The sequence below is a fragment of the Lacerta agilis genome, chromosome 1 (assembly GCF_009819535.1).
Source record: "Lacerta agilis isolate rLacAgi1 chromosome 1, rLacAgi1.pri, whole genome shotgun sequence".
Classification (NCBI taxonomy): domain Eukaryota; kingdom Metazoa; phylum Chordata; class Lepidosauria; order Squamata; family Lacertidae; genus Lacerta; species Lacerta agilis.
The window spans coordinates 43,935,697-43,960,774 of NC_046312.1; the positions used below are offsets into that span (position 1 = coordinate 43,935,697).

At 47.1% G+C, this 25,078-nt stretch overlaps 1 protein-coding gene across 5 annotated transcripts in view; it reads left to right on the forward strand.

Annotated features, from left to right (window-relative positions):
• The window catches only part of DPF3 (double PHD fingers 3), a 180,274-nt gene that overhangs the window by 115,687 nt on the left and 39,509 nt on the right, over nucleotides 1-25,078 (forward strand). For all 5 annotated transcript variants that reach the window (XM_033146477.1, XM_033146466.1, XM_033146457.1 and 2 more), the window contains exons 4-7: nucleotides 1,038-1,165; nucleotides 2,426-2,521; nucleotides 7,609-7,687; nucleotides 18,728-18,865. In XM_033146477.1, coding sequence (XP_033002368.1) covers nucleotides 1,038-1,165; nucleotides 2,426-2,521; nucleotides 7,609-7,687; nucleotides 18,728-18,865 — 441 coding nt within the window. The remainder of the gene's footprint in view (nucleotides 1-1,037; nucleotides 1,166-2,425; nucleotides 2,522-7,608; nucleotides 7,688-18,727; nucleotides 18,866-25,078) is intronic.

Sequence of the window (25,078 nt, forward strand, 5' to 3'; positions counted from 1 at the left end):
TCAGATTGTAGAGGTGCAGTTTAACTCTGCTTTCGAGCATTTAATCCAAGAAAGGAGATATATGCATTGATCGAACAAACCCAAAATGATAAAAGTGTGCTCTAACGACTCAACTCACACTCTGGATTGATACTAACCTGCAGAGTTGACCATAGTAGATTGCAAAGAAAGCCATATATTCCCATTTTTAATGAAATTGTGTGTGTGTGTGTTCCCTTTTGAGGATGGTGAAGTCTGACTCTCTTTTTTTAAAACACTTGCGTGAGTGGATTTTTCCCTTTGGGACTGTTGGCCAATTTGGCCTGGGAGAGGAGATGTGAATTGCCACTTGCAAATTTGGATTTAGTCAAGGGACAAGTGGGCTTTGAAGTTGGCCTTCTGACATGAGTATGCTAATTGCTGAAAGCAGATGTGATTAGGAAATGAGACTGAAACCTATCAAGGAGGGACAGTGCTTAATTATCACCACTTTATGAGCACTTAAGTTGGCTGTCACTTTGGGAGGAAGCATCCAGGAGTTGGAAAAATTCTTTCCAGTAGCACCTTAGAGACCAACTAAGTTTGCTATTGGTATGAGCTTCCTGCAAACAAGTCAGCTAGGAAGAGGTCTAAAAAAAACCCCCAACACCCCCACTTTTGAATTGTGATTCAAGTCCAGTTTAATGGATTCAAATCCACTGGAAAAATTGGCTCGTGTGTTTTATTTCAGGATGCTCCAACAATGATCACATAAATCCATGTTTGACTGTTACCCATTCTCAGTCAGCTTGAAAACCCATATGACTATTCTTCTATACGCGATGCGCACCTTCTGGTTGCTTATTTACTGTTAGGAACACGTATAGGGAAACGCAAAGTAAGTTGATGACATGAGAGAGGTCTTAACAGCAGTAGAGAAGATGAGCTGGGCAGGACTTCTCAAGAGAGCCTCCCTGAGTGGTTTTCAATTTCACACATTCTGTTATTTATCTGTGCTTGTGCATCCCTGGCGCTGCAGGAAATAACCATAGCCTCTGTTGTTGTATTTGGTTTGTCAGAAGTTGACCTGCCTCTGAAGAAGGATGGCTTCACATCAGAGGGGACCACACTGGAAGCACTGCTGCGTGGAGAAGGGCTTGAAAAGAAGGTAGATACTAAAGAGGAGGACACTCTACAAGAAATCCAGGTGATTAAGTGCTCTTCTATTGGCCTGGTCACATTTCCAATCTATGTAATACCGGTACTGAAATGGCTGCTTATAAGATTTTGTGGCTCAGTCTCAACCTCCAGCCTATTAATCTCTTGTGACCTTTATCCCATGATCTACAGGAGAGCACACACAAATGCAAATACAAGCTGCTGTATATAACCATAATCTCCAGTGAGAAGGAGAAAGAAGTGTGTGTGTGTGTGTGTGTGTGTGTGATTGTGTTGCTCTGTTGGTGTGTAGGTGTGCCATAACCAACTATTGCAAAGGACCATAACATAATAACAGTTGGGCAAATGCTGCCCACACAACCCAGTGGGTAGGCCAATTCATTCCCCTTTCCTTCAAGATTAAGGAAAATGAATGCACAATAGAGGAATGTGGGAAGGAGTGGATTTACTTCACTTAAGACAAATGCACTGCAGAAAGTGCAAATTAACACTGCACCAAATTCTGCAGGGGCATCTTGCGGTAAGATACATTTGCATCTCAACACTGGATGAAGGGCAAGCATTGTGACTGCAACACTAGTGTGAGCGTGTGTGTGTGTGTATTTGATATCTGTAGTAAATTCAGGATTTGATACAATTATTGAATAAAAGCATGATGGGAATTGAAACTCCTCTATAATTTTGAAGTGGAATACTACAGCAAACACTCAAAAGATGTGTTCCAGTGCAATGGGTGTATTGCAAAGTGGGGGTGGAAGATATATGTTTATCCATGGAAGCTTCCACTGTGCCCGTTGAGCCTCTTCACAGCCCTGACTGGCTGCTTTTTTAGTTGCCAGGTGCCCCCCCCCAAAAAAAATTGGTCATCTTTCTAGGCTACATAATGATGTCACTGTTCCCTGGAAGAAAAAGGCCAAGAAAACCAATTTGAAAAAGAACCCAAAATGGCAACAAAGCACCAGCTAGTCAGGGCTGTGAAGATGCTTTGAACAGATGCGAACAAAGTGAGCAACAGAAGGGTTCCAATAAGGCTTTTGGAAGACCCCCAAACCCCACCTTGTAGTCTTAAAAAATCATCAGTTGTTGACGCTTGGTACAGCCAAACTACATGTCCTCCTTGAGAGCAGGTTTGGAACTGTCAATCCATAACTTGAAATCCAAAGTTTCTTTGTATTCGAACAAAGCCAGAGCCTGCATCCACAATGTCTCATTTCCTTTGCCTTTCTGTTATGAAGCCTCTGTTGTTCTGGGAATTGTTTTTAATTACTGTTTATTGTTCTAACTACAGAGGGTTTTGGAAAATGATGAAAATGCAGATGAAGTGAATGAGGAGGAAGAGATGGAGGAAGATATTCCGAAGCGAAAGAACAGACCCAGAGGACGGGTAGGTCAACTCAGCCACATGGGAGGGGAAAAGGGAGGAGCAAGAACACTATTCTGTTGTTTCTATTTATATTTATTGCATGGATAGGCAAAGAGCTTAATGATACCTGTGTTATGTGATACGTTTCGTATGGTATGTATGGCATGTGTATTGGTATGTATACATTATAAAGGGATGTGATGAACAAGGATTCCTTTTGTCTTTTCACTCTCTTATTTTGGTTTTTAATAAAACTGCAAGAGAGGGAATGAATGCACACATGGATCCGAGAGATTTGTGTGCATAGATGGCATAACTTTTCTTATTTGGTGCTTGTTTTAGCTGCTTTTTCAGATGGGCTGCAGTTCTATCTTTTCCCTTGGCGGTCTCAGTGCAGGGAAGAGCTGGCTATTGATCAGTGCTCTCTGCATGGGTCTGCAGCTGGAGGCTCTCAGTAATCAGATCCCCTGGCAAGAAACCCACACAGCATGAAGGCAGGCAGCTCACCTCCCACTCTTCATGCTGTCTGGCTGTTCTGGCCCTCTCTGCTCTCTGGAGTGAACTGCTGGAGGCTCTCAGGACTTGAGCAAAGCACCAGCCCCTGCAAACCTCCGGTAGCAGACTCGCAGCAGGGAGATCTTTACATTAGCCAAATGTTCGCAAACTCCTCTATTCTCCTCCATCAATAAGTGGCTTTTATGGGGTGGGGGAAGAGACACCCAGGCCACCTATGATCTGTTAAATTGTAATGTGCCACAAGCAGAGAGCAGGAGGGAAAGACATTGTGCTTGTGGTAACGGTAGGAAAAGTCCAAAAGCTATATTTTCATCTGCCCATAAAATCTCATTCTTGCATGCGGCTCCTTCTACTCTTGAAATTTCCTCTTTGGCCCTTGCCTGCCTGCCTTGCCTCCCTTCACTTTATGCTATGACCTCATCTGGCTGCCCTTGGCTTGGAGCTGACCTATTGCACAGAATGAGGCACACACTACATTTGATGGCAGCAGGCGTGCATCTTTACAGGCAAGTCTGCCAAATCTGCAGTTAAAATAGAGTCGGATGGAGTGCAATTAAAAGGGTCAAAGGGCCTCTCCAAACTGGTGTTTTGTTGCGGGGGTATTCTGAAATTTGTCTTCTTGATGCAATCATAGTACAGTAGTGGTGGATTTGTTCTGCGATGCTTCCCCATTATTGCTGCCAATAAATAATAATAATAATAATAATAATAATAATAATAATAATAATAATAATAATTGTATACCACCCTACATCCGAAGATCCCAGGGTGGTTCACAACAGAAAAATACCAAATGGGAATACAAAGTGCATAACAGCAAACCATTAACCCCTCTCCCACAAGGGGGGACGACGACCAGAGCTGTCAACCTTCCTTTTTTTTGCATTGGGAAATGGCCATAGCTGTCAACTTTCCCTTTTTTGCATTGGGAAACAGCGCTGGAATAAGGGAATTTCCCACAAAAAAGGAAAAGTTGACAGCTATGACGACGACGTATATTTTGCGCATTGTGTAATGCAGGTTAGGTGTAGCTACCAGCCATTATTCAGTGTCCTCATTGCACCAAGAGCAACAATTTCTTTTTTTAAAAAAAAAAGGAATAAGAAAAGGAATTAGAAAGCAAATTCACTTTACATATGAATTGGGAAAACCAGCTTTTAAAGATGTGGGTCTGCTGCCATAATGTGTACTGTCATGGACCCAATTCACTACCAGGTCAGACGGCCTCTCCATTTAACCCAGCACTGCCTCCTCTGGTTGGCAGTGGCTCTCTCCTGGATAAGTCTTTCCCATTGTGAGGGTGGGGGCACGGCACTGCTCCACTGTGCCAGCCCCTCCTGGGATGCAAGAGGAAATTGCCCCACGGTACTATTTTGCGCCTGGCTCTGATCGGGGTTCTGGGAAAACACAGAGCAAATTCTGTAGCCCTGAAGACTGCCCCCCCCCTTTAAAGTATGCTGAGCCTGGAGTACAATGCAGAGCCAGTTAAGGCACTGAAGCTCTGGTACAATGTTTCCCCAACAGCCTCTCCCACTAGGACACATAAAAAAACGAAGGTGGCCATTGTAACAAAGCACCTCATCCTTTTTTCCTAGATCTAGAAGGTATGTTTCTTCTCCACTCATCTGCTTTAAGGACACCATTGCACTAGATTTCCAGAAGCAATCTAGAGGTGCCTAAATGTATATTTAGGCCCATGTGTTTGGTTGTTTCAGGGCAGCAATGAGGAAATGATAGGCACTGCAACAGAAATAATGCGGAGGAGCTGATGTGCTGGCCATTCCAAATTTGTGCACGTCCTCCCCCTTTCCTGCAGCATGATTTCATTTTTAATCTTGGGCCCCTTCATCTGTCCTTCTGGCAAGCGTCCCTGTTTGGCTCCATCTGTACGCTCCAAGGCTGCTCTGGCGAAGCTTTCCGGCTATGTACATCAATCCCTTGCTGTAGAACGGCAGGAGGCTGAAGGCAGCCATGGATGACTGAATGCCACATGCTGAAGCAGTGACAGCAAGCACGTGGCACTCGAGTTTGTGCCTCTGGGGCGGCTGTCTATTTGCCAGCCCCCCTGAGGCCAGCCATGAAATTATGGGAGTGTTGGGAAAGAGAGTTGAAGGCCAAGGATATATGGATTTGCAGACAGTGAGAGAGGGAGATTTAAAGAAAATTGTCGGGCAGAAATAATGGGTAGGGCAATAAGGCCTGAAATCACAGAGTGCACATTACACACAGCCTGAGAACATGAGCATGCACTTTAGGGGTGTGTGTGTGTGTGTGTGTGTGTGTGTGTGTGTTTTGTGCATTGTGTAATGCAGGTTAGGTGTAGCTACCATTCATTATTCAGTGTCCTCAGTGCACCAAGAGCAACAATTTCTTTTTTTAAAAAAAGGAACAAGAAAAGAAATTAGAGATCAACATGCATGAATGTGCTTGGGGCAAATTTTACTGAAAGCTCCAGGTTCAGACATTTTAATTTATGCATGTGCTTTGCTCTCTCCTATTTTAAACAAGGAGACTTTAAAGTGAAAACTTTGTGTGTAATGTGACTGTTGTTATAATTACTACACTATTAACAATGCTATAGCACTTTTGGATGTGTACAAAATGCTTAATAGTGTTCATTTCTTAGAGCATCTCTTTTCAGAGTGTATATCCTTTAAAAATCACATTCCCATTTTCACTTTTGTTTCCTCCTGGTAATGAGGATTATATTGTATCCCTTGTGAAGTTTTAAAATGAGATGGCTAGCATCAACCCCTGCCGGAGCATTGCTCCACAGCATTGTGGAACAGAGGTGTCAGTTGCTTCTCAGCTGCTGGCTCAATGTGCCAGGGACATGGGCAAGAGGGAGAAAATTAGTCTCAGAGGGCCCGCTAGTATTGGTGTATTGTGAACAATGGGTTAAATTACACAGTGCTTGGTCTCATGTCTTGAGGAGTACCCCCCTCCCAATAATATGGCAGTCCTGAGATAAGGGTGCCAGGTGCTCTGGGTTACCATAGCAACACTAACAAGGCTAAGTGTATGACTAGCTGAGTCCTCCCATTGGTTCAGAAAATACACCTACACGTAGAGACAGTTTTAATAGTCTCTAGGGCATTGCTTTCATTATGTCCTGTTGCATCTCCTGGTGCTATCCTGTTTGCTGTCATGGTCTGACTATGAATCTGTGAGAGTCAGGGGGAGAAGCTGTAGGCTTTACACAGCAGCGTTAGCTAGCATGGTGGTAGTGTTGGTGGATCTGTACTTATGTATCTTTACCTCGAAGACCAGAAGAACTGCATACAGTAGATAGTAGTGCTTAGCTTTGTCTTGTGTCTGGAGACAATAAACACTTATTATTTTGAACTGTGTGGGAAAGGAGTTTCTCCCTTAACCGGGGACTGTGGAAGTTCTGCTGGCAGCAGGAAATCTCTGAAGACTCTGCTAGGGCATACTCTGCTGATACATCACACTGGTTGAAGTGTGGTGAACTATCAGCAGACTTCCACAAGTCACCAACAGCTAGAACACTGTGACCTCAGCTAGTGTTTGAGGACGCTGGGTACTGCTGCTGGCCCTCCATAGTGTGTGACATTCCCTTGGCAGTGCCCTCAGCTGGCATGGTTATACTTTCCTTGTGCACAGAGACTTCAGCAATTGTATATGAGAAATAGATGTGACACCACTTTGGCCTGACTGGAGTATTTTAGGTGTATTGCTAATTCTTCCGCCCACTATGCATCGAGGATAGAAAACCTTCTTCAGCCCAAGGGCTGCATTTGCTAGTGGGCCGCATGCCAGGAGGTGGTAGGGTGACAGATGTGAATTTTGTCTTTGTAGAGTAGGCAGAAGTCCAGCTACACTGAAGTCAGAGGTTCTATACATATAGCACACTGTCTAGGCAAGCCAGAGGCCTTATCCCAGTTCAATGACACATTTCAGCCAGGCTGAAAAAGGAAAAGTGGAGGCGGGTGTGGAGCTGTGCCACTGAGCGTGCGGCCTGTGGAGGAGGCATGGCTTGCAGAGAGTCCTGAGTGCCAGATAGGAAGGCCTTGAAGGCCACATGTGGCCCCTGGATCTGAGGTTCTCCACCCTTGCACTATAAGAACACCAACTATCATGAATATGTAGCAATTCCTCCACTAGTGTCAAAACAGGAAATCTTGTTTGCTGGAAAACAGTTCACCCTGCTATGTTTTGGTTTTGTTCACATGATTTTTGTACCTGAACAGTACTGCAGCATCAGAAAACAAAACACTGGGTATTACACTCTGGGGTAATTTTCATGGAGCTGTGCTGAGGACACTCAAACCAGATTACAGTCATACCTCGTGTTGCGTTCCGCTCATTACGGACTTTCAGCTTAAGAACGCAGGAAACCCGGAAGTGTTTACTTCCGGGTTTGCCACCCACGCATGCGTGGAAACAATCTGCGTGCTCGTGCACATGCAGAAGTGCTCAATCGCGCCGCACACATGCGCAGAAGAGGCACTCTAGTTGCGGACTTTTCAGGGTGTGAACGGCACCCCGAAATGGATTAAGTCCACAACTAGAGGTACCACTGTAATGTCTGGGGTAGTGGCTGTTGCATTAACATCTTGATTTATTTCTAGGCTCGGGGTTCTGGAGGTGGCAGGCGAAGGAATGATGTTTCTTCTATGGACGACCACGATAAACCTTACGTTTGTGACAGTAAGTAGCGTCCAGACCCTCCACTCTGCTTTCAGTCTGGTGCAGCAATCAAGACATCATTCATTCCTTTCCAGAAAATAAACCACATTTCACTGCTTTAGAATTTGCTGAGCTGCCACTCCCATCACTACTTGCTGTTACTATTTTTTGAGTGAGCGAGTGAGTGAAAATGAAACCCATGGCAAGAGACCACATCACACCTCACCTCTTTCTTTCTCTTAGGCTCAGTTTCCCTCTCTGCTTCATTTGCGGCTTTCTATGCCTTGGTATCTATGTCCACTGCATGAGTCACTCTCTTTTCTTCACTCCCTCCCTCCCAATCACTTTCTTCTTCTTCTTCTTCTTCTTCTTCTTCTTCTTCTTCTTCTTCTTCTTCTTCTTCTTCTTCTTCTTCTTCTCAAAACTAGTCCCTTGCTTGCATTTCTATAGAGATAGCCATTTTTCTCTCCCATTGTGAATTGGGGATGATTTTGGGTAGGAAAATGCCAGGAGTGGAAAGGGATGAAATAGCCCTTTATCCTCATGTCCCTGTGCTAAAACTATCAGCCTCCTGTAGCTGCTTTTCATTTAAAAAGTACACACAAACTCTGCCTGAAAACTGTTATATGCATCTCTCATTTAACATCTAGCTCAACTCTGTGGTTAGAGATTTAAAAAAATCACCTGAATACTTAGGTACTTTACAGGTATGCAATTCCCTTTTCCTCAAAACATTTTTTCCCCCAGTCCAAAGGCAAAATCTCATGATGCTCTTTCTCCATCTCTCACTTGGACAGAACTGTCGTGTGCACAGTGTTAGAAACTGAGATATGAAAGCTAGGAGCTAAATGGCATTTTAAACCCAGATTATGGGCACAACAACGGAATGTCTAGGTGCATATTTTTATAACAGGAATACAAAGCTGAAAATGAATGCACTGCAGCTAAAATATCATGTTCATTTTTCATATGGTCTAGTCTTTCCCCTGCCCACCCCTATAATACTCTTAAGAGGGTCTCTTCTGCAGTCTTCGGAGAGTGGCTGGAAGTGGGGAGGCAGAAAAAGGTCCTCCTTTGCTTCCACTCTGCAGTTTTAATCTGTAATCTTGGGCGCTGTACTGTGCCCAGAGCTCAGAAACTGCTCACGCTAATGAAATTCCCTGTCGCAAAATGCACCTAGAACAATGGGAGTTTCAAACACTGTGTGTACAGTACTGTTTTCCACACCTATCAGCCAATCACCCATTCCCACCACCCTTCTGAATAATAACCCTCCCCACTCTCTCACTATATATAAGGGTCTGGTGACTTCCGTTTCAGTGTATCTGAAGAAGTGTGCATGCACACAAAAGCTCATACCAAGAACAAACTTAGTTGGTCTCTAAGGTGCTACTGGAAGGAACTTTTTTATTTTTTATTTTGTTTAGAAAAGGAAAGTTCAGAAAAGTGAAAGTATAAGACCTCTTCACCTCTTGCTCAGTTCAGTCTTTTCTGCCTGTCCTGTTTCCCTTGATAACATAGGCTGAACTGTCCTGATATTATGAGGGGCTTGTAGGTTAGTCTCCTCTGTGTTTCATTTACTCAGTCGCTCTGATCCTTTGATTTTGGATACTAGGATCCAGTGCTTTTTTCTGGGAGTACACAGTACCAACACCATTTTTTTCTCCCAAATGTTAAAATTGTGGCACTTATCTGTACTGTAACAACGTCATGGCACCTTTTCTTTTTCTTTCTTATTTTAAAGCACTGCTAGGATCCTTGATAAAGTTTTTAAAAATTTAAACTGCAAAAAATGTTGTTTGGAACAAAGGATAGGTTGGGTGAATGCTAACATGAAACTAGACTAAACTCACCTCTGCAATTACTTGCTTGGTTCAGTCTTCTCTTCCTGCCCTGTTTCCATTGATAACATTGGTGGAATTGTCCTGATATTACAGGGGAAGTGTGAATGTAACTCTCCTCTGGCTTTCATTGGCTTAGTTGCTCTAATGTTATAGAAAACATGGGCTGATCAATGGCAATCTCCTTTACTGAAGTTCAGAAGGAAGGAAGGGTGAATGAATCCATATAATTAACAATAAATGAGGGCCTGCATGGAAACAGATGTGAGATGACACCATAGCTGGTTTGAATTTCTACCCTAAACTCAGCTTTCCTTTGTGGAAAATCTTCAGTTAGTGAAACGTGCAGATACATTCCAAAGTTTATGCCAAGATGAGAAGACTGAACCAATGTGGCCCAGATCGGCATACTTTGTTGGAAGTGATTGCTTTGTGTGATATTGTGGAATCATTGTTTAAAGCTTGTTACCTCTGGCCTCGTTCCATTTTCCTCCAACCACACCACAATAAAACTCTAAATATATTTTTTATTCCACAGTTCTTACCGTATTCTCAGCCAGCACCTGAAGTTTGTTCTTTTCCTGTTTCACTCAGCAATTCCTTAAAAATAAGGAATGTCCTTAGCTTGTTGTTTCATGGCATTTAATGCTCCTGCTACTTCCGTTTGTAGGGAAATTTGCTCTAGGAACACACATTGATTAGCACAGTCCATCTATCTAAATCACTGATCAATTGGCAGTCCATGGGCTGCATCCAACCCTCAATTTTTGATGCCTGTTCCCTGAGAGCTTGCTTAAAGGGCACCTGTTCCATCAAGCTGGAAACCAGGGCTGCAAAGGAACAATTGCTCTCAATATTTCCTTTGCAGCCCCATGGGAAAATTGGGAGGACACTCTGAGGCTCTGGATTGCTTCATAGCAGCTTTGCTTATGCTGTGGCTGATGTCATATGACATCAGGTAAGTAACAGGTGTGTGTGGCCAGCTGAAAACAGCCTTGCGGTCTGGATTGCAAGGCCTGGCGGGTTTAATTAGCCTTAAGTCAGAGGTTCTGCACCCCTGCTTTAGACTTTTGTTCTCACTCACTTTAGTTTGAACGAGGTAGCTGTTAAATGAAGCTGAAGCCTGGAAAACTATTGAGCTCTGCAGACTAGGTATTGTCCCTGACAACTGTCCTAATAGCTTACTCTCGGCACTCATGTGAGGTTTCTGATAACAGTCTTATATAAATAAGAAAGGTAATATTAATTATACATTCAATACCTGACAGTTGCTTGACTGTAATAGTCTTATATAAATAAGAAAGGTAGTATTAATTATACATTCTAAACCTGTCAAATGGGACAGTGTGTATGATATGTATCAACATTCATGTTTTAAATATGTCTAAGTAGTACTTTGATCACTGCCCCTTACCATCCAGACCACTCATTTTTTATTTCTTTAAAAGAATAGCTGGGCTAAGATAGTTGCCCCTCATCAGAATCTTTTTTTAAAAGATGTTCTATTTTTTTTCTTAATTCTGCCATAATCCAGTATTTCTTAGACCTCTAATTAAATGTCTTAATTTAGAAACATTTTGATATATTCTCAAGCTTATTGACAATATTCTCAGGACGTCTAGGGACGTCTTTCAAAATAGTTCCTGCACATTTTTGTGCATTTCTCCCAATTTTGATGCTTGGTAGTTAAAACAGCCGGTTGTGTAAACAAAGAATGATGTTTTTCATTGACCTTATTCATCATGTCCTCGTTTCCACATGGTGTTGACCTGCTAACATTTATTCCTGATATAATACAACCTGACTCATTTAGTGTAAGAGGCAGGAACTGTGTGCTGGCCCCAAGGGTTTGTCCATGAAGCGAGGTCCAAGTCCAGTCCTGGGTCTAGGGGTCCAAAGGAGGTCAATCCGGCGGGGAGCAAGGCAGGGAGCAGGTCAAGGTCCAAGGCAGGTTCAGGCACAAGGTTGCAGGTTGAGCACACGCTTGCAACTAAGTTGCTCACGCAACTTGGGCTGGGTCTGGCTGGCTTTTATCTGGCCCTATGCTTAGGGCGGTCCCGATCCTCCGGAGACTCGCCTCTCCTCCGGGCCTGGAGGCGAGCACTCCTCCTGCAGACACTTAACTCCCTTCGCCTCTCTGCCCTGAGCCTCTGTAGCTCAGGAGAGGCTGGTGGGTTACTGGACCCAGGGGATGCCTCAGCTTCCTCTGCAGAGGCTGGGAGTGGAGCACCTGCAGGCAATGGGTCCTCCCTCCCATCAGGAGCCAGAGCAGACTCTGCTGATGCCTGCACCTGGGGATCCAGCACAGGTGGGGATCCTTCAGGCTCAAGCCCTGGCCCCGGCTCAGCTGGTTCTGGAGGCGGGGAATCCTGTGCAGGCTGGGATCCCTCAGGTTCAGCATCAGAGTCTGACTCCCAGGCCATCACACCATCCCCCCTCCCAGGCCTCCCCCTCAACCGAGGGGCCGGACCAGGCTTGCTGGGGTAAGTTGCATGGAAGTCACGGAGGCAGGCAGGTGCGTGGACGTTTCCCGCTGGTTCCCATGAACGATCCTCAGGCCCATACCCCTTCCAGTCAATGAGGTATTGGAGCTTCCCCCTGCGGTATCGTGAGTCGAGAATGCGCTCCACCTCGTACTCAGGCTCCCCCTCAACCAAAACTGGCTGCGGTCGTGGATTGTCCGGGTGGAACTCGTCGGGCGGGGCGACTGGACTAAGTAGGGACCGGTGGAATACTGGGTGAACCTTGAGCGATGGAGGTAACTGGAGGCGAAACGCCACCGGCGACACCTGCGCAGTGATGGTGAATGGGCCGGCAAACCGTGCATCCAGCTTTCGTGAGGGCCGAGAAGGATGCAGGTGACGGGTAGAGAGCCACACCCGATCGCCAACATGGAGTTCTGGCCCCTCCTGACGATGTCGGTCAGCCTGGGCCTTGTATGCGTCCTTGGCCTGGCGCAGTTGCTCCATCAATAATTGTTGCTGGGACTGAAGCTCCTGAAGCCAGTCTGTCACTGCGGGGACCGCGGAAGCTGGCAGCACGTCCGGGAACAAACGAGGATGGTAGCCGTAGGAGGCCTGGAACGGGGTCTGCTGGGTGGAGGCGTTCACTGCATTGTTGTAGGCGAACTCCGCCAATGGCAAGTGATCGACCCAGTCATCCTGCTGGAAACTGCAGTAACACCGGAGGTACTGCTCCAGCACCGCATTTGCCCTTTCCGTCTGGCCATCGGTCTGCGGGTGGTGGGCCGAAGATAGACAGACCTCCGTCCCAAGGGTCTGGTGCAGGGCTCGCCAGAAGTGGGATGTGAACTGGACGCCGCGGTCAGAAACCACACGCTCGGGCAGGCCATGCAGGCGGAAGATGTGCTGCAAGTACAGCTGAGCCGTTTCCTTAGCTGTGGGTATGGACGGGCAGGGGGCACAGTGCACCATCTTAGTGAAATGGTCCGTGAAAACCAGGAGGCAGGTACAGTGACGAGATGGGGGCAAGTCCACCACAAAGTCCAGCGAGACCGTGTGCCAGGGACGCGGTGGGACTGGTAATGGCTGGAGCAGACCGGGGGGTCGCCCGGTAGGACCCTTGGCCCGCCGGCAGACGTCGCAACCAGCAACATAGCGTGCCACATCAGCCTTCAGGCGGGGCCACCAGAACTCCCGGCTTACCAGATGGGTGGTCCGGTACCGCCCAAAGTGCCCTGCTGCTGGGGCATCGTGGGACATCTGGAGAACCTCAGCCCGCAATGGTCCTGGTGGGATGTATAGACGACCCTGGTGCAGCAGTAGGCCCTGGTGCAGGGCCAGCCCAGGATATCGAGGGCATGACCCATCAGACAGTTCCCGGAGCCGTTCCTGTGCCCAAGCGTCGACCCGTTGCTGTTCTCGCACCCGAGCCTGCAGCGGCTTGGCCTCCTGAGTGGCCAGGAATGCGGCTGGTGGTAAGATAGTCGTCGGTACTGCCTGCTGTACAGTGTCTGCGACGTCCTCGGGTTTCCGGGACAGGGCATCCGCTTTCCGGTTTTGGGAGCTAGGGATGTAGCGGATCCGGAACTGGAACCGGGAGAAAAACAGCGCCCACCGGATCTGCCTTTGGTTCAACTTGCGGGTGGTCTGGAGGTACTCCAGATTCCGGTGGTCCGTTCTCACTTCCACCGGGTGTCGTGCCCCCTCCAGATGATGGCGCCAGACCTCAAAGGCCACCTTGATGGCCAGTAGTTCCCGCTCCCACACGGTATAGTTACGCTCCGCCGGAAGGAGCTGCCGGGAGTAGTAAGCGCAGGGTAACAGTGGCGCATCGGGTCCGTGTTGCTGAGACAGGATGGCACCGAGAGCCGTACTGGAGGCATCAGTCTCCACCACGAAGGGACGAGAGGGATCAGGGTGCTGTAAAATCGGCGCCCTCTGGAAACAGGCTTTCAACCCCTGAAATGCCACTTCAGCCTCCTCATCCCAGGAGAAGGGCGTCTTGGGGCGCAGCAGTCGGGTTAATGGGGTGGTGCGATGAGCATAATCTGCAATGAAGGTCCGGTAATAGTTGGCGAACCCTAGGAACCGCTGTAAGTCCTTGCGGTTCCGGGGCGCTGCCCACTCTCGAACCGCAGCCACCTTCCCAGGGTCCATCTGCACCCCGTCAGGGGAGAGTCGGTGTCCAAGGAAGTCCACTGACCGCTGGTGGAACTCGCACTTGCTGAGCTTGGCGTACAGGCGGTGCTCCCGCAAGCGCTGCAACACGGACCGAACATGACTCTCGTGACGGGCTGGGTCACGGGAATAAATCAGAATATCATCTAGGTACACCACCACGTATTTGTCTAGCAAGTCCTGGAACACGTGGTTGATGTACCGTTGAAACACGGCGGGCGCGTTGCATAATCCGAACGGCATAACCAGGTATTCAAACTGCCCATACCGGGTCCCGAATGCAGTCTTCCACTCGTCCCCAGCACGGATCCGAATCAAGTTGTAGGCCCCTCGGAGGTCCAGTTTGGTGAACATCTGCGCCCCCTGCACCCGCTCCAGCAATTCTGCAATAAGGGGCAAGGGGTACCGGTCTGGGATGGTGATCTTATTCAGGGCCCGGTAGTCATGGCAGAGGCGAAGCTCCCCACACTTCTTCTTAACGAAGAGTACAGGAGCGGCAGTGGGTGAGGTAGAGGGTCTAATGAACCCACGTTCCAGGTTCTTGCGAAGGAAGTCCTGCAAGGCTTCACGCTCTGGCTCCGAAAGAGAATATAGGCGGCTCACAGGCAGGGGCGCCCCAGGCTGTAGGTCTATGCCGCAGTCGAAGGACCGATGAGGCGGCAGCTTGTCTGCTCCCTGTTCCTCGAACACGTCTAAATAGTCCTGGTACACAGCAGGGAGCGTTGACACAGCCTGCCCCATGGGGGCAGCTGCTACTAACTCGGACTGAGCACGGGAACCCGGGTCTGGGAAGCGTACAGTCCGATTGACCCAGTCGATCTGAACATTGTGTGACTCCAGCCAGTCCATCCCAAGCACCAGGGGAAACCGGGGCATGGTGGCAATGTCCAGGGTTCGCACCTCCCGGTGCTGCTGGTAGCACAGGACCAAGGGCTGGGTCTCCCGAGTAACAGCGCCCGAGCGTAGGAGCCGTCCGTCAATTGCCTCCACCTGTACTGGTTCCGGCTTGTTCTGAAGCGGCACCTGATGCTGAGTGGCGAAGGCAGAGTCCATATAGAGCGGGTTGCCCCCGAATCCACCAGAGCGTGGGTGAGAATCCAGGGCCCACCGGGGGGGTATAGACGCACCGGTATCATGAGGTGTTGCAATTCCACTGGTGAGGGCCCATCATGCGATGCTTGGGTCCCCAGGTAGCCTGGGCCATCGGCTACTGGGGTTGGCAGTTTTCCCTGCGGCTGGCGTTTCTCAGGGCAGGTTCGGGCGTAGTGTCCACTCCCACCGCAGTAGAGACACAGGTTCCCCTCCCGACGCCGAGTCTTTTCCGAGGGGGAGAGGCGAGGCCGCGCTGCCCCGAGCTGCATCGGCTCCTCCAATGACTCAGCTCTGGCCACGGAACTGCAGGGAAGCACCGGCGCCGGGAGCCCGGAGTGCCGGCGGCCCCGGGCCTGGCGACGGTCCTCCAACCGATCGTCTATCTGCAGACTCCGTTGGATGAGGGCATCCAGTGTGGCAGGGCGATCCAACGTGGCCAGCTGATCCAGTATCTCGTCTGAAAGTCCCTCGAGATACTGGTCCCGCAGGGCAGAGTCGTTCCAGGTCAAGTCCTGCGCCAGCAGCCGAAATTCCGTGGCGTAGGTGGCCACTGTGGACTTGCCCTGTTTCAACCGCCGAATTGCCCGATTGGCTTGACTCCCCTTCTGAGGGTTGGCGAACGTGGTTTCCAGATGATTGCAAAACCCCGTATAGTCTGTCAGCAAGGGGGAGTCTTGCCGGAGCAGCGGCAACGCCCACTTGGCCGCCTGGTCCTTCAGCAAGCTGATCAGGAAGTGCACCTTGGTGCGGTCGTCAGGGAAATCCCGAGCTCGCCCCTGAATATACAGCTTGGCCTGGGCGAGAAACATGGGAAAGCTGGCTGGGGACCCATCAAATTTCTCTGGCAGGGCCACTGGGTACTTGCCAGGAGCTGGGGCGGCGGCCCCAGGAGCCGGTAGGGCATCCAAACGCTGCTGAAGCGCCGTAACCGCATTGCTTAGCTGCTGCACGGTGTGGGTCAAGGCCTGGTTCTCCTGGGCCAATGCCACTAGCGCAGCCGCCTGGTCAGCCATGGCTACTAGTTCCTCCCGAACGCACCCCAGCGAAGGGGGAGTGCGGGTGTGGCGTGAGCAAACTGTGCTGGCCCCAAGGGTTTGTCCATGAAGCGAGGTCCAAGTCCAGTCCTGGGTCTAGGGGTCCAAAGGAGGTCAATCCGGCGGGGAGCAAGGCAGGGAGCAGGTCAAGGTCCAAGGCAGGTTCAGGCACAAGGTTGCAGGTTGAGCACACGCTTGCAACTAAGTTGCTCACGCAACTTGGGCTGGGTCTGGCTGGCTTTTATCTGGCCCTATGCTTAGGGCGGTCCCGATCCTCCGGAGACTCGCCTCTCCTCCGGGCCTGGAGGCGAGCACTCCTCCTGCAGACACTTAACTCCCTTCGCCTCTCTGCCCTGAGCCTCTGTAGCTCAGGAGAGGCTGGTGGGTTACTGGACCCAGGGGATGCCTCAGCTTCCTCTGCAGAGGCTGGGAGTGGAGCACCTGCAGGCAATGGGTCCTCCCTCCCATCAGGAGCCAGAGCAGACTCTGCTGATGCCTGCACCTGGGGATCCAGCACAGGTGGGGATCCTTCAGGCTCAAGCCCTGGCCCCGGCTCAGCTGGTTCTGGAGGCGGGGAATCCTGTGCAGGCTGGGATCCCTCAGGTTCAGCATCAGAGTCTGACTCCCAGGCCATCACAAACTGTAATGCGTTTTAAAGGCCTGCTAAAAACCCACTTGTTTAGGCAGGCCTATTATTACAATTAAGCAGTATATAATTTTTTATGAAATAAAGTATGCACTGGTCAGTTTTATTGTTGTGAGTTTTTTGATTGTATATATATGTATTATAGTTGTGATTTTATAGTATATCTTATGTGAACTGCTTAGAGAGTGGTATATTAAGTGCTATGTAAGTATCACTACTAAATAATGATAACAACAACAACTACAACTTACTGTTAGTTCCAAAGCTGCAATTTGCATGCCACCAGAGCTGCATTCAATTTGAGTTAATAGATAGTTTGCAGCATTGTAATTTCAGCTTGTTTGCCATAACCAGGATGGTTTTCCTCCAGGGCCTCAGCTCTCTCCCTCAAGCCAGTTTCCGTTGAGGAATAGATAGGGTGACATGACATCCAATGTTAGTTATAAAACAGGTCCATTAAAATATCAATGGTCTCAAATTCATTGAATATAATGGGTCTACACACAATACGTGTGTGAAAGAGAGCAAGAGAAGAGAGAAAGAGAGAGAGAGAGAAAAACATTATCCACAGAGATGGCCTAAATAGATTATAATTACATGAACAAATATAATAATATAATTTCTAATATAAGCACAGATCATTTGTGATCATAATAAGCTATTTTAACCTTTCTACATGCTTTGGTCTCTTCAATGGAAAACTGATTTTTTTTTTTATTAATGCTCACAAGCTAATACCCAGAAAGCAGTTTCTAATGGAAAAACATTTAAAATTGATAAAGACTACCAGCTTCAGCAAGGCATTTTTCTCTGGGAATTTTCTCGTTAACATGAATTCTGAGGCATCTGATCCCTAAATGCTGGCAGCTCGCTGTCCCTAGTCTGAAGGAGAGCTACCACAGCATGGCACTCAGCTGTGACCTTAACTGTGCAGCGTCTAAATTTAAACTTGAGGCTGTATTCACACATAGATCATTCCATTTCTTCAATGTTCCCTTAACTGTTAGTTTCCGGATTATAGTTGAGCTTTCACAGGATGTAAAAGCCACTTTTGGAAAACCAGTAGAAGATGGTTCATGTTTAACACTCATCTGCATGTTAGTTTGTTGCAGAAATAAATCTGTTTGCAGCCTCTTAACCCTGGAGTAAAGGGATGGAATTTGGAGCAGTGTACAGTTATTTCCTGCTGTTTTCACAGGGGAGTCATGGGGGAACAGATGCCTGCATGTGCAGAAGGGGTGTGAGCATAGAAATATTGTCCAATGACGTTTGTTGTTGTGTCACACTGCACCCACTGGTTTGAATGAAATTTAGCATGGCTTGCTGGTATATTGATCAAAAAGCCATAGTTCCATAGCACGACAGGCACTGTGGTGTGAAAGGAATGTTAGAAAATGGGACAGAAGTGCTAGTATTATAATCCAGAAAACTAATGCAATATTCCCCACATCTGAATGCACCCTGAGATACCTTTGGGGCTGATTTTTACTCTACATTTCATTTATTCAGCTATGCACTGCCCAGTGGAAAACACGTTTTCCTCAGACTTTCAGTCCATGTCCAGTTGCCTCTTCTGAGTGTTTTAAAAGAAATGTTTTACATACTTCAAACCTGACTGGAGTGACAGGTATTTTGTATGTGGGTATTTAGCCCTCAGTGAAGAGCTATCCCTCTGGTGTTATGAAATAGAAATAAACATCTATTTGTCTGGGAAAGGCAGCAGCAGTGAGGAAATACTTAAGGCTACTTTAGTTGTTACTGATGTATCATCCTCTGTCTTCTGCTCTTTGTGTTTTCTCTGTTCACAGTCTGTGGAAAGCGCTACAAAAACAGGCCAGGACTGAGCTACCATTATGCTCACACCCACCTTGCTAGTGAGGAGGGGGATGATGCTCAAGAGCAGGAGACACGCTCCCCACCTGTCCACAGAAATGAAAATCACAAACGTGAGTAGAATATACATTTCCCTCCTCTTTCTGCCCACCCCCTCCTTTGTGGAATGCTCCAAATCCACCATCTATTCTTCCTGGGCTACCCCCATCCTTGCATTTCAGCAGTGGCCACAATTACTTTGCTCCTCTGTGAATTATTGGGACCTGGGCTTTTAGAGGAGCTAATCAACTGCAGCTTTCCCAGGTGCTGAGCTCAGCTAGTCAAAAAATTCAGCTCCAAACCTCACATTAACTCTGCAGCAGGGCACTTTCCATCACTGCTCCCATGGGGCGAACATGTCGAGGGAAGACAAGCGGAAGGGGGGAAAACCCAATCTGCCCATTGTCAAGCCGTTTCACTGTGGTTCAGCTCTGAGAACAAGAAAACACACTTTTTATTATCTTCTATCTTTGTTGCTTTTCTTCTTGTTATTGTACAAAATTCACTGCACGTTTCCAATGTCTTTCTTATATGACACATGATATGATCTCCATAAATATCAAGGGAGCAAGTCAGACGCAAGGGCCTAGGCCTAGATCTGATAATATTTTCTGCTCCAGAAAGCCTCTGGATGTTTCAAGAGGTAATGATGTCCCCCTCTCAACTCTTATTTGAAAGTCCTAAGACTAGTTATTGAGGGGATGCTGATTCTACTGCTGAACGAAAATCCTGGAGACACTTAATCTCTATCCATGCTTTTAGACATATTGAGAGTCTTTTTTTATTTTAAGTGTTCTATAGCTCTTATATGAAGAAAGGCTATAGTAGAATTTATTATAACTGGTGTGAAGTTGTACCGACAGTAACATAAAATCTTTGCTAGGATCAAACTATTATTAATGCTACAAATAAATTTGGAAGTAACAAAGTGCATTCCTCTTCAAAGCAGGATAAACTACCATAGCTTCTTAGCAAGTTAAGGTTAGTAAGCCTCTCTTGAAGCATTGGTTACTGGTTTCTTTCTAGAGGCAGTGTGCTAAACTAGATTAGGTGACTGTGGAATTCTATTTAATTATAGGAATATAAGATGAAGCTGATGGACTGGACCAGGCAGTCGGTCTTGTCTTTCTTTTTTTCTTTTCTTTTAAAGCAGCAATTGATTGATTGATTGGAATATCAAAATATAGTTACCCGGTCATTAGCACCTTAAAAGCAAACTACAAATATTCTCAAGGTGCCCTTTCAAATGTGCAATTCAGTTTGTCAGATAACTAAATGAGATTGTTCAGTTGTTCTTTTTAATAATTATCATTCATTTGCAACCATATCAATTTCTTCAGTTCATTGCATGTATCCTTCAAGAGGCTTGCATAGTAACAGCCCATCCATTTAAACAGAGACCCCCTGTGACTTATCCAGTATTTGGGGAGGGGGGGGAGCCTATCCCCATATTTGGCATACAACTCATTCTCCTATCTCTATATAATAAAATATGTCATTTTCAAAGTTATCAACACTGCTAGCATCTCACACCTCACTGCATTGCTGCTAGTCGTCATATTTGATCTATTTGAATTCTTGTGGCTATCAAGAAATGGCAAACCATTTTACCGTGGTAAGACCTGAACCAATGGATTCAAGTTACAAGAGAGGAAATTCCGACTAAACATCAAGAATAACTTTCCACATTGGAATAGTCTCCCTCAGGAGGTTGTGGACTCTCCTTCATTGGAAGTTTTTAAGCAGAGGTTGGGGCTCGGGTGGCGGTTTGAATCCCCGCGATGGGGTAAGCTCCCGTTCCTCGGTCCCAGCTCCTGCCAACCTAGCAGTTCGAAAGCACGTCAAAGTGCAAGTAGATGAATAGGTACCACTCCGGCGGGAAGGTAAACGGCTTTTCCGTGTGCTGCTCTGATTTGCCAGAAGCGGCTTAGTCATGCTGGCCACATGACCCAGAAGCTGTTTGCGGACAAACACCAGCTCCCTCAGCCAGTAAAGCGAGATGAGCGCCACAACCCCAGAGTCGTCCGTGACTGGACCTAATGGTCAGGAGTCCCTTTACCTTTACCTATATGTGCTGGAAGCCACTCAGAGTGGGAGGAGGAGGATGACGCCGACAACAACAATGACAACAACAATTGCCCATTGTCACTCGCTTCACTCACCAGCTTCACCTAACTGCCACCCCCTGTGAAACCCCCACCTTTACACTTGACCAAAAATGCCACAAACTTATTTCTCTTGTTTTCAACAGCAGCAGTGACAGGGGGTAGTTGGGGGTGCTTTGCAAAGCCCAGCCCACCCTGATCCTGCAGCTTCCTGCAACGCAAGTGGGGCACTGCTATCCCTGAGCAGTCAGGGCTCCCCTCTCAGCAGAGAATGCCTACGAGGATTTCTGTTTTACTTCTGGTACTACTCTTCCTACTGTGAGTAGCAGCCAGTCATTTGAAAAGGGGGGTGGGGAAACTTCCCTCTTAAGCACCTAAATCTCAGAGCGATTAACAAATGTTAAAGGAATTAATATGGCTTTAAGTCACTGCCTAGCCTAAGGGTGATGAAGGGTGAAAGACAAGCAGCTTCCCTCAGTCATCCTGCCGAGAGCATGCATAATGCCACATGGAATTATGGTGCAGGGCTTGCCTGAAATGCCCCTGCTACATAGTTGTATAGACTTGAGTGTGTTTGTGTTTACTGTGCTGCAGCTCACAGTATGATGGAAGACACAAAAGGAGGAACACAATCATTTTCTAGTGAGTCTGGTAGCACCCTTGATGCTCAGCAATCCCCATCGCTTGAGAATATAATGGAGGTGATTGAGAAACAATTTGACTTAATTTCCTGGAGCAAGCTTAAGGGTGGTGGTTCTGTACATTGGGGGGAACCAGCTGTGTTGACGTTAGCATCTCCCTTCCCCATCCCTGGAATGATTTGTGAAATGTTTTTAATCAGATCAGTAAGGTGGAAGATGGACATAAAGGAAGGATAAACATGCACACAAATAACTACTACCGCTAGAGCTTGTGGTAATTAACATCAAAAGCTCACTGCATTAAATGAAACAAGGATTTGAATAAGGAGACAGAAGTCAATATTTGGATTTCTATATGAGGGCGAACTTCAAGTTTAACACCATTCTTCAGTTTAATGGAGAATTGTCTCAAAATATTTGCTCGGTGGCGTGTGGTGCTGTGGCAATTCAAGGAAACAACACCTGCACTCTTGTATTAATTCACAATGTTTGAATACTAGGACAGGCTAGATACATAATATGGTGCATGGGATTGTCCTAATGTACAAATGTATTGGAATGAAATCCTGCTTAAGGAAATGAAGATCACAGGCGATCTTGAGCTATTTAGAAAAATAGAGAGGAAATGGAAATCATTGAATCATACAGTTGGAAAGGATCCTGAGGGTCATCTAGTTCAATAACCAGCAATACAGGAATCTCAGCTAGATCATACAGTGGTACCTTGGGTTACATACGCTTCAGGTTACATACGCTTCAGGTTGCATACTCCGCTAACCCAGAAATAACGCTTCAGGTTAAGAACTTTGCTTCAGGATAAGAACAGAAATCGTGCTCTGGCAGCACAGCAACAGCAGGAGGCCCCATTAGCTAAAGTGGTGCTTCAGTTTCAGGTTAAGAATGGACCTCTGGAATGAATTAAGTACGTAACCAGAGATACCACTGTACATGACAGATGGCCATCCAACCTCTGCTTAAAGGTAAAGGTAAAGGGACCCCTGACCATTAGGTCCAGTCATGGATGACTCTGGGGTTGCAGCACTCATCTCACTTTACTGGCTGAGGGAGCTGGCGTACAGCAGGAACATGGCCATTCAGGCCTATTGCTGCTGCTATCCCTCTTTATGGTCTCTGTTCACACAGCCTTTGCCTTGAGCCCAGCTGCCCACAGCACTTAGGTGCACCATGCCATCCCTTGTCACAAGTCCCTTCCTATTTTCCTTCACCTCTAGCTCCTTATCTCTTCCTTCCTTTCCCTTACATGCTGTATCTGCTGGCTCTAAGCACACTCAACTCACGCCCAGCTTTTAACCCTTTCTTAGCTTCTTGAATTGCCTGCGGCTGTGTTGAGCTTTCCTTCCAGGTCTTGCTTTTCCTCTGGACCCCACTTCTGGCTGGCTCTCTCCACTCATGACCTGCATATCCCCATAAGAAGATGCCTGAGGTGGGCCACTTCACCGGGTGTAGTGGTAGGGTTGGCTCTGAGGTTGGTTCTGATGGCTTCCACAGCTCCTTCAAAAGACTTCTGTTCTTGGCCCAGTTCTGATAAACTTAGCTTTCATGTGAGATGGGAGAGCAGGACTGAGTCTGCCTTCCCTGTTCACAATGAAAGCATTTCTCACTTGATGTTTATGCATGAGCATCTCACCAGCAAAGGACCTATATGCCAAAAAATCCAGCTTGTATTGGCTTAAACCAAATTATTTGCAACTACAGATGTTAAATCTTTCATGCAGAGGCCCTACACCTATTGGATACCTATACCTGGATATCTGGCAGGCCTAGAGGTGCTCATGGTGGGTTGCGTCAGCAGCCACAATCTGCTCTTCCATCTTATGCAGCAGGAAATTGATTAAACTGGTAAAAAGTATGATCTGGGAATAGGATTTTACATAGTGCGCTCTTTCAGTCACTCAGACGATCTCCCGCCCCCCTGCAGCCAAAACCTGACTTCTCTTTGAATGTCTCTTTACAGCTTGAAAACCTCTCTTATTTCACTTATCAGGATTTAATTTATGTTGTCATCCATCTTTCATGTGAATGCTAATTGTTCATATTGCTAATACGTAGTTGTTAAGTGGTGCCTTTGTACGCAAGGAGGAGGCAGGGAAAGCTAGAATGCCAGACCCATCCACTCCCTAAGTTGGGTGCGTGTTGTGAATCAGATCTGACAGGTCCACAAGGTCACAAGGTCTGGACTTCAAGAATCCTCTCTGTATGGCTCTTGGGAAGGGAAGTGGAGGGGGGATGTTAATCCATATGACTAATCTGCAGCCTTCTGAAATGCCCGGAAAGGCAAAATGCATGGTAAATGGCAGGCTGTCATAATTTCCCCAGCTACATGGGACAGAAATGCAAGAAGCACAGTTTAATGAATGCAAAACAAACCCAGAGTAGGTTGTGACATGTGGGGTGGTGGAAGATAGATCATTGCCACAGTACAGGGTTCTTGCTTATTTCCTTCCTCCTAGTTCATTCATGTCCTCCGTTCAAGCATCTCTTCATAGCAGTATCTGTGGTAATAATAGGCTGGTGCGGAATCTGCCAAAATCAGATATAGATTTGCTGCCTGATGTCAGCTGCTGGAAGAAAAACATTTCTTCCTCTTTCTATTCCCCACTCTGTGGAGGTCTAAAAAGTATATTTCCCAAGGACTCTGGAGAAAATGTTTGTCAGGGCATCCTAATTTGAACTGACTGGCTTCCAAAAGGTCTGCTTCATAAAACAACAGAGAGTCCAAAATGGGATGTTAAGTTTGCCCCTTCTATATCATCCTACAGGTACTTTGGATGCCAAAACCAGGGATTAGACCTAGTTTTGGCACAGAAACTGCCTTCATCACCCTGTATGATTACCTCTGTTGGAATAGAGACAGGGGGAATGTGTCCCTGTTAATTCTCCTCAACCTCTCAGCAGTTTTCAATACAATTGACCATGGTATCCTTCTGGAGGGATGAGTGGCAGCACTTTGTGGTGGTTCTGGTCCTACTTGAATGGTTGTTTCCAGAGGGTGATGCTTGGGGAGTGCTCTTTGGTCCCATGGAGCTTTCAATGTGGGGTTCCTCAGAGTTCAGTTTATCTCCTATGCTGCTTAACATCTACATGAAACTGCTGAGTGGGGTTATCCAGAGTTTTGGAGCACGTTGTCAGCAATATGCTGATGTCACCCAGCTCTCCTTCTCCTTTACGTCTTCAGGTGTGGCAGTGGAGGTGCTGGACTGTTGTCTTGCCTTGGTAATGGACTGGATGAGAGTAAACAAAGTGAAGCTCAATCCAGACAAGACTGAGATAAGCACTAGTGGGTGCTTCTCTAGACCAGATGGGTGGGAGGTTGCCTGCTCTTGTTGGTGCTACATTCCCTCTGAAGGAGCAGGCATGTAGCTTGAGGGTACTTTTGGATCCTTTGCTGTTGCTTGAGGCTCAAGTGGCCTCAATGGCGCAGAATACCTTTCATCAGATGTGCCTCTGTCTGGACAGGAATAGCCCAACTTCTGTCATCTATGCTCTGGTAACCTAGGTTAGATTACTGCAACATGTTATA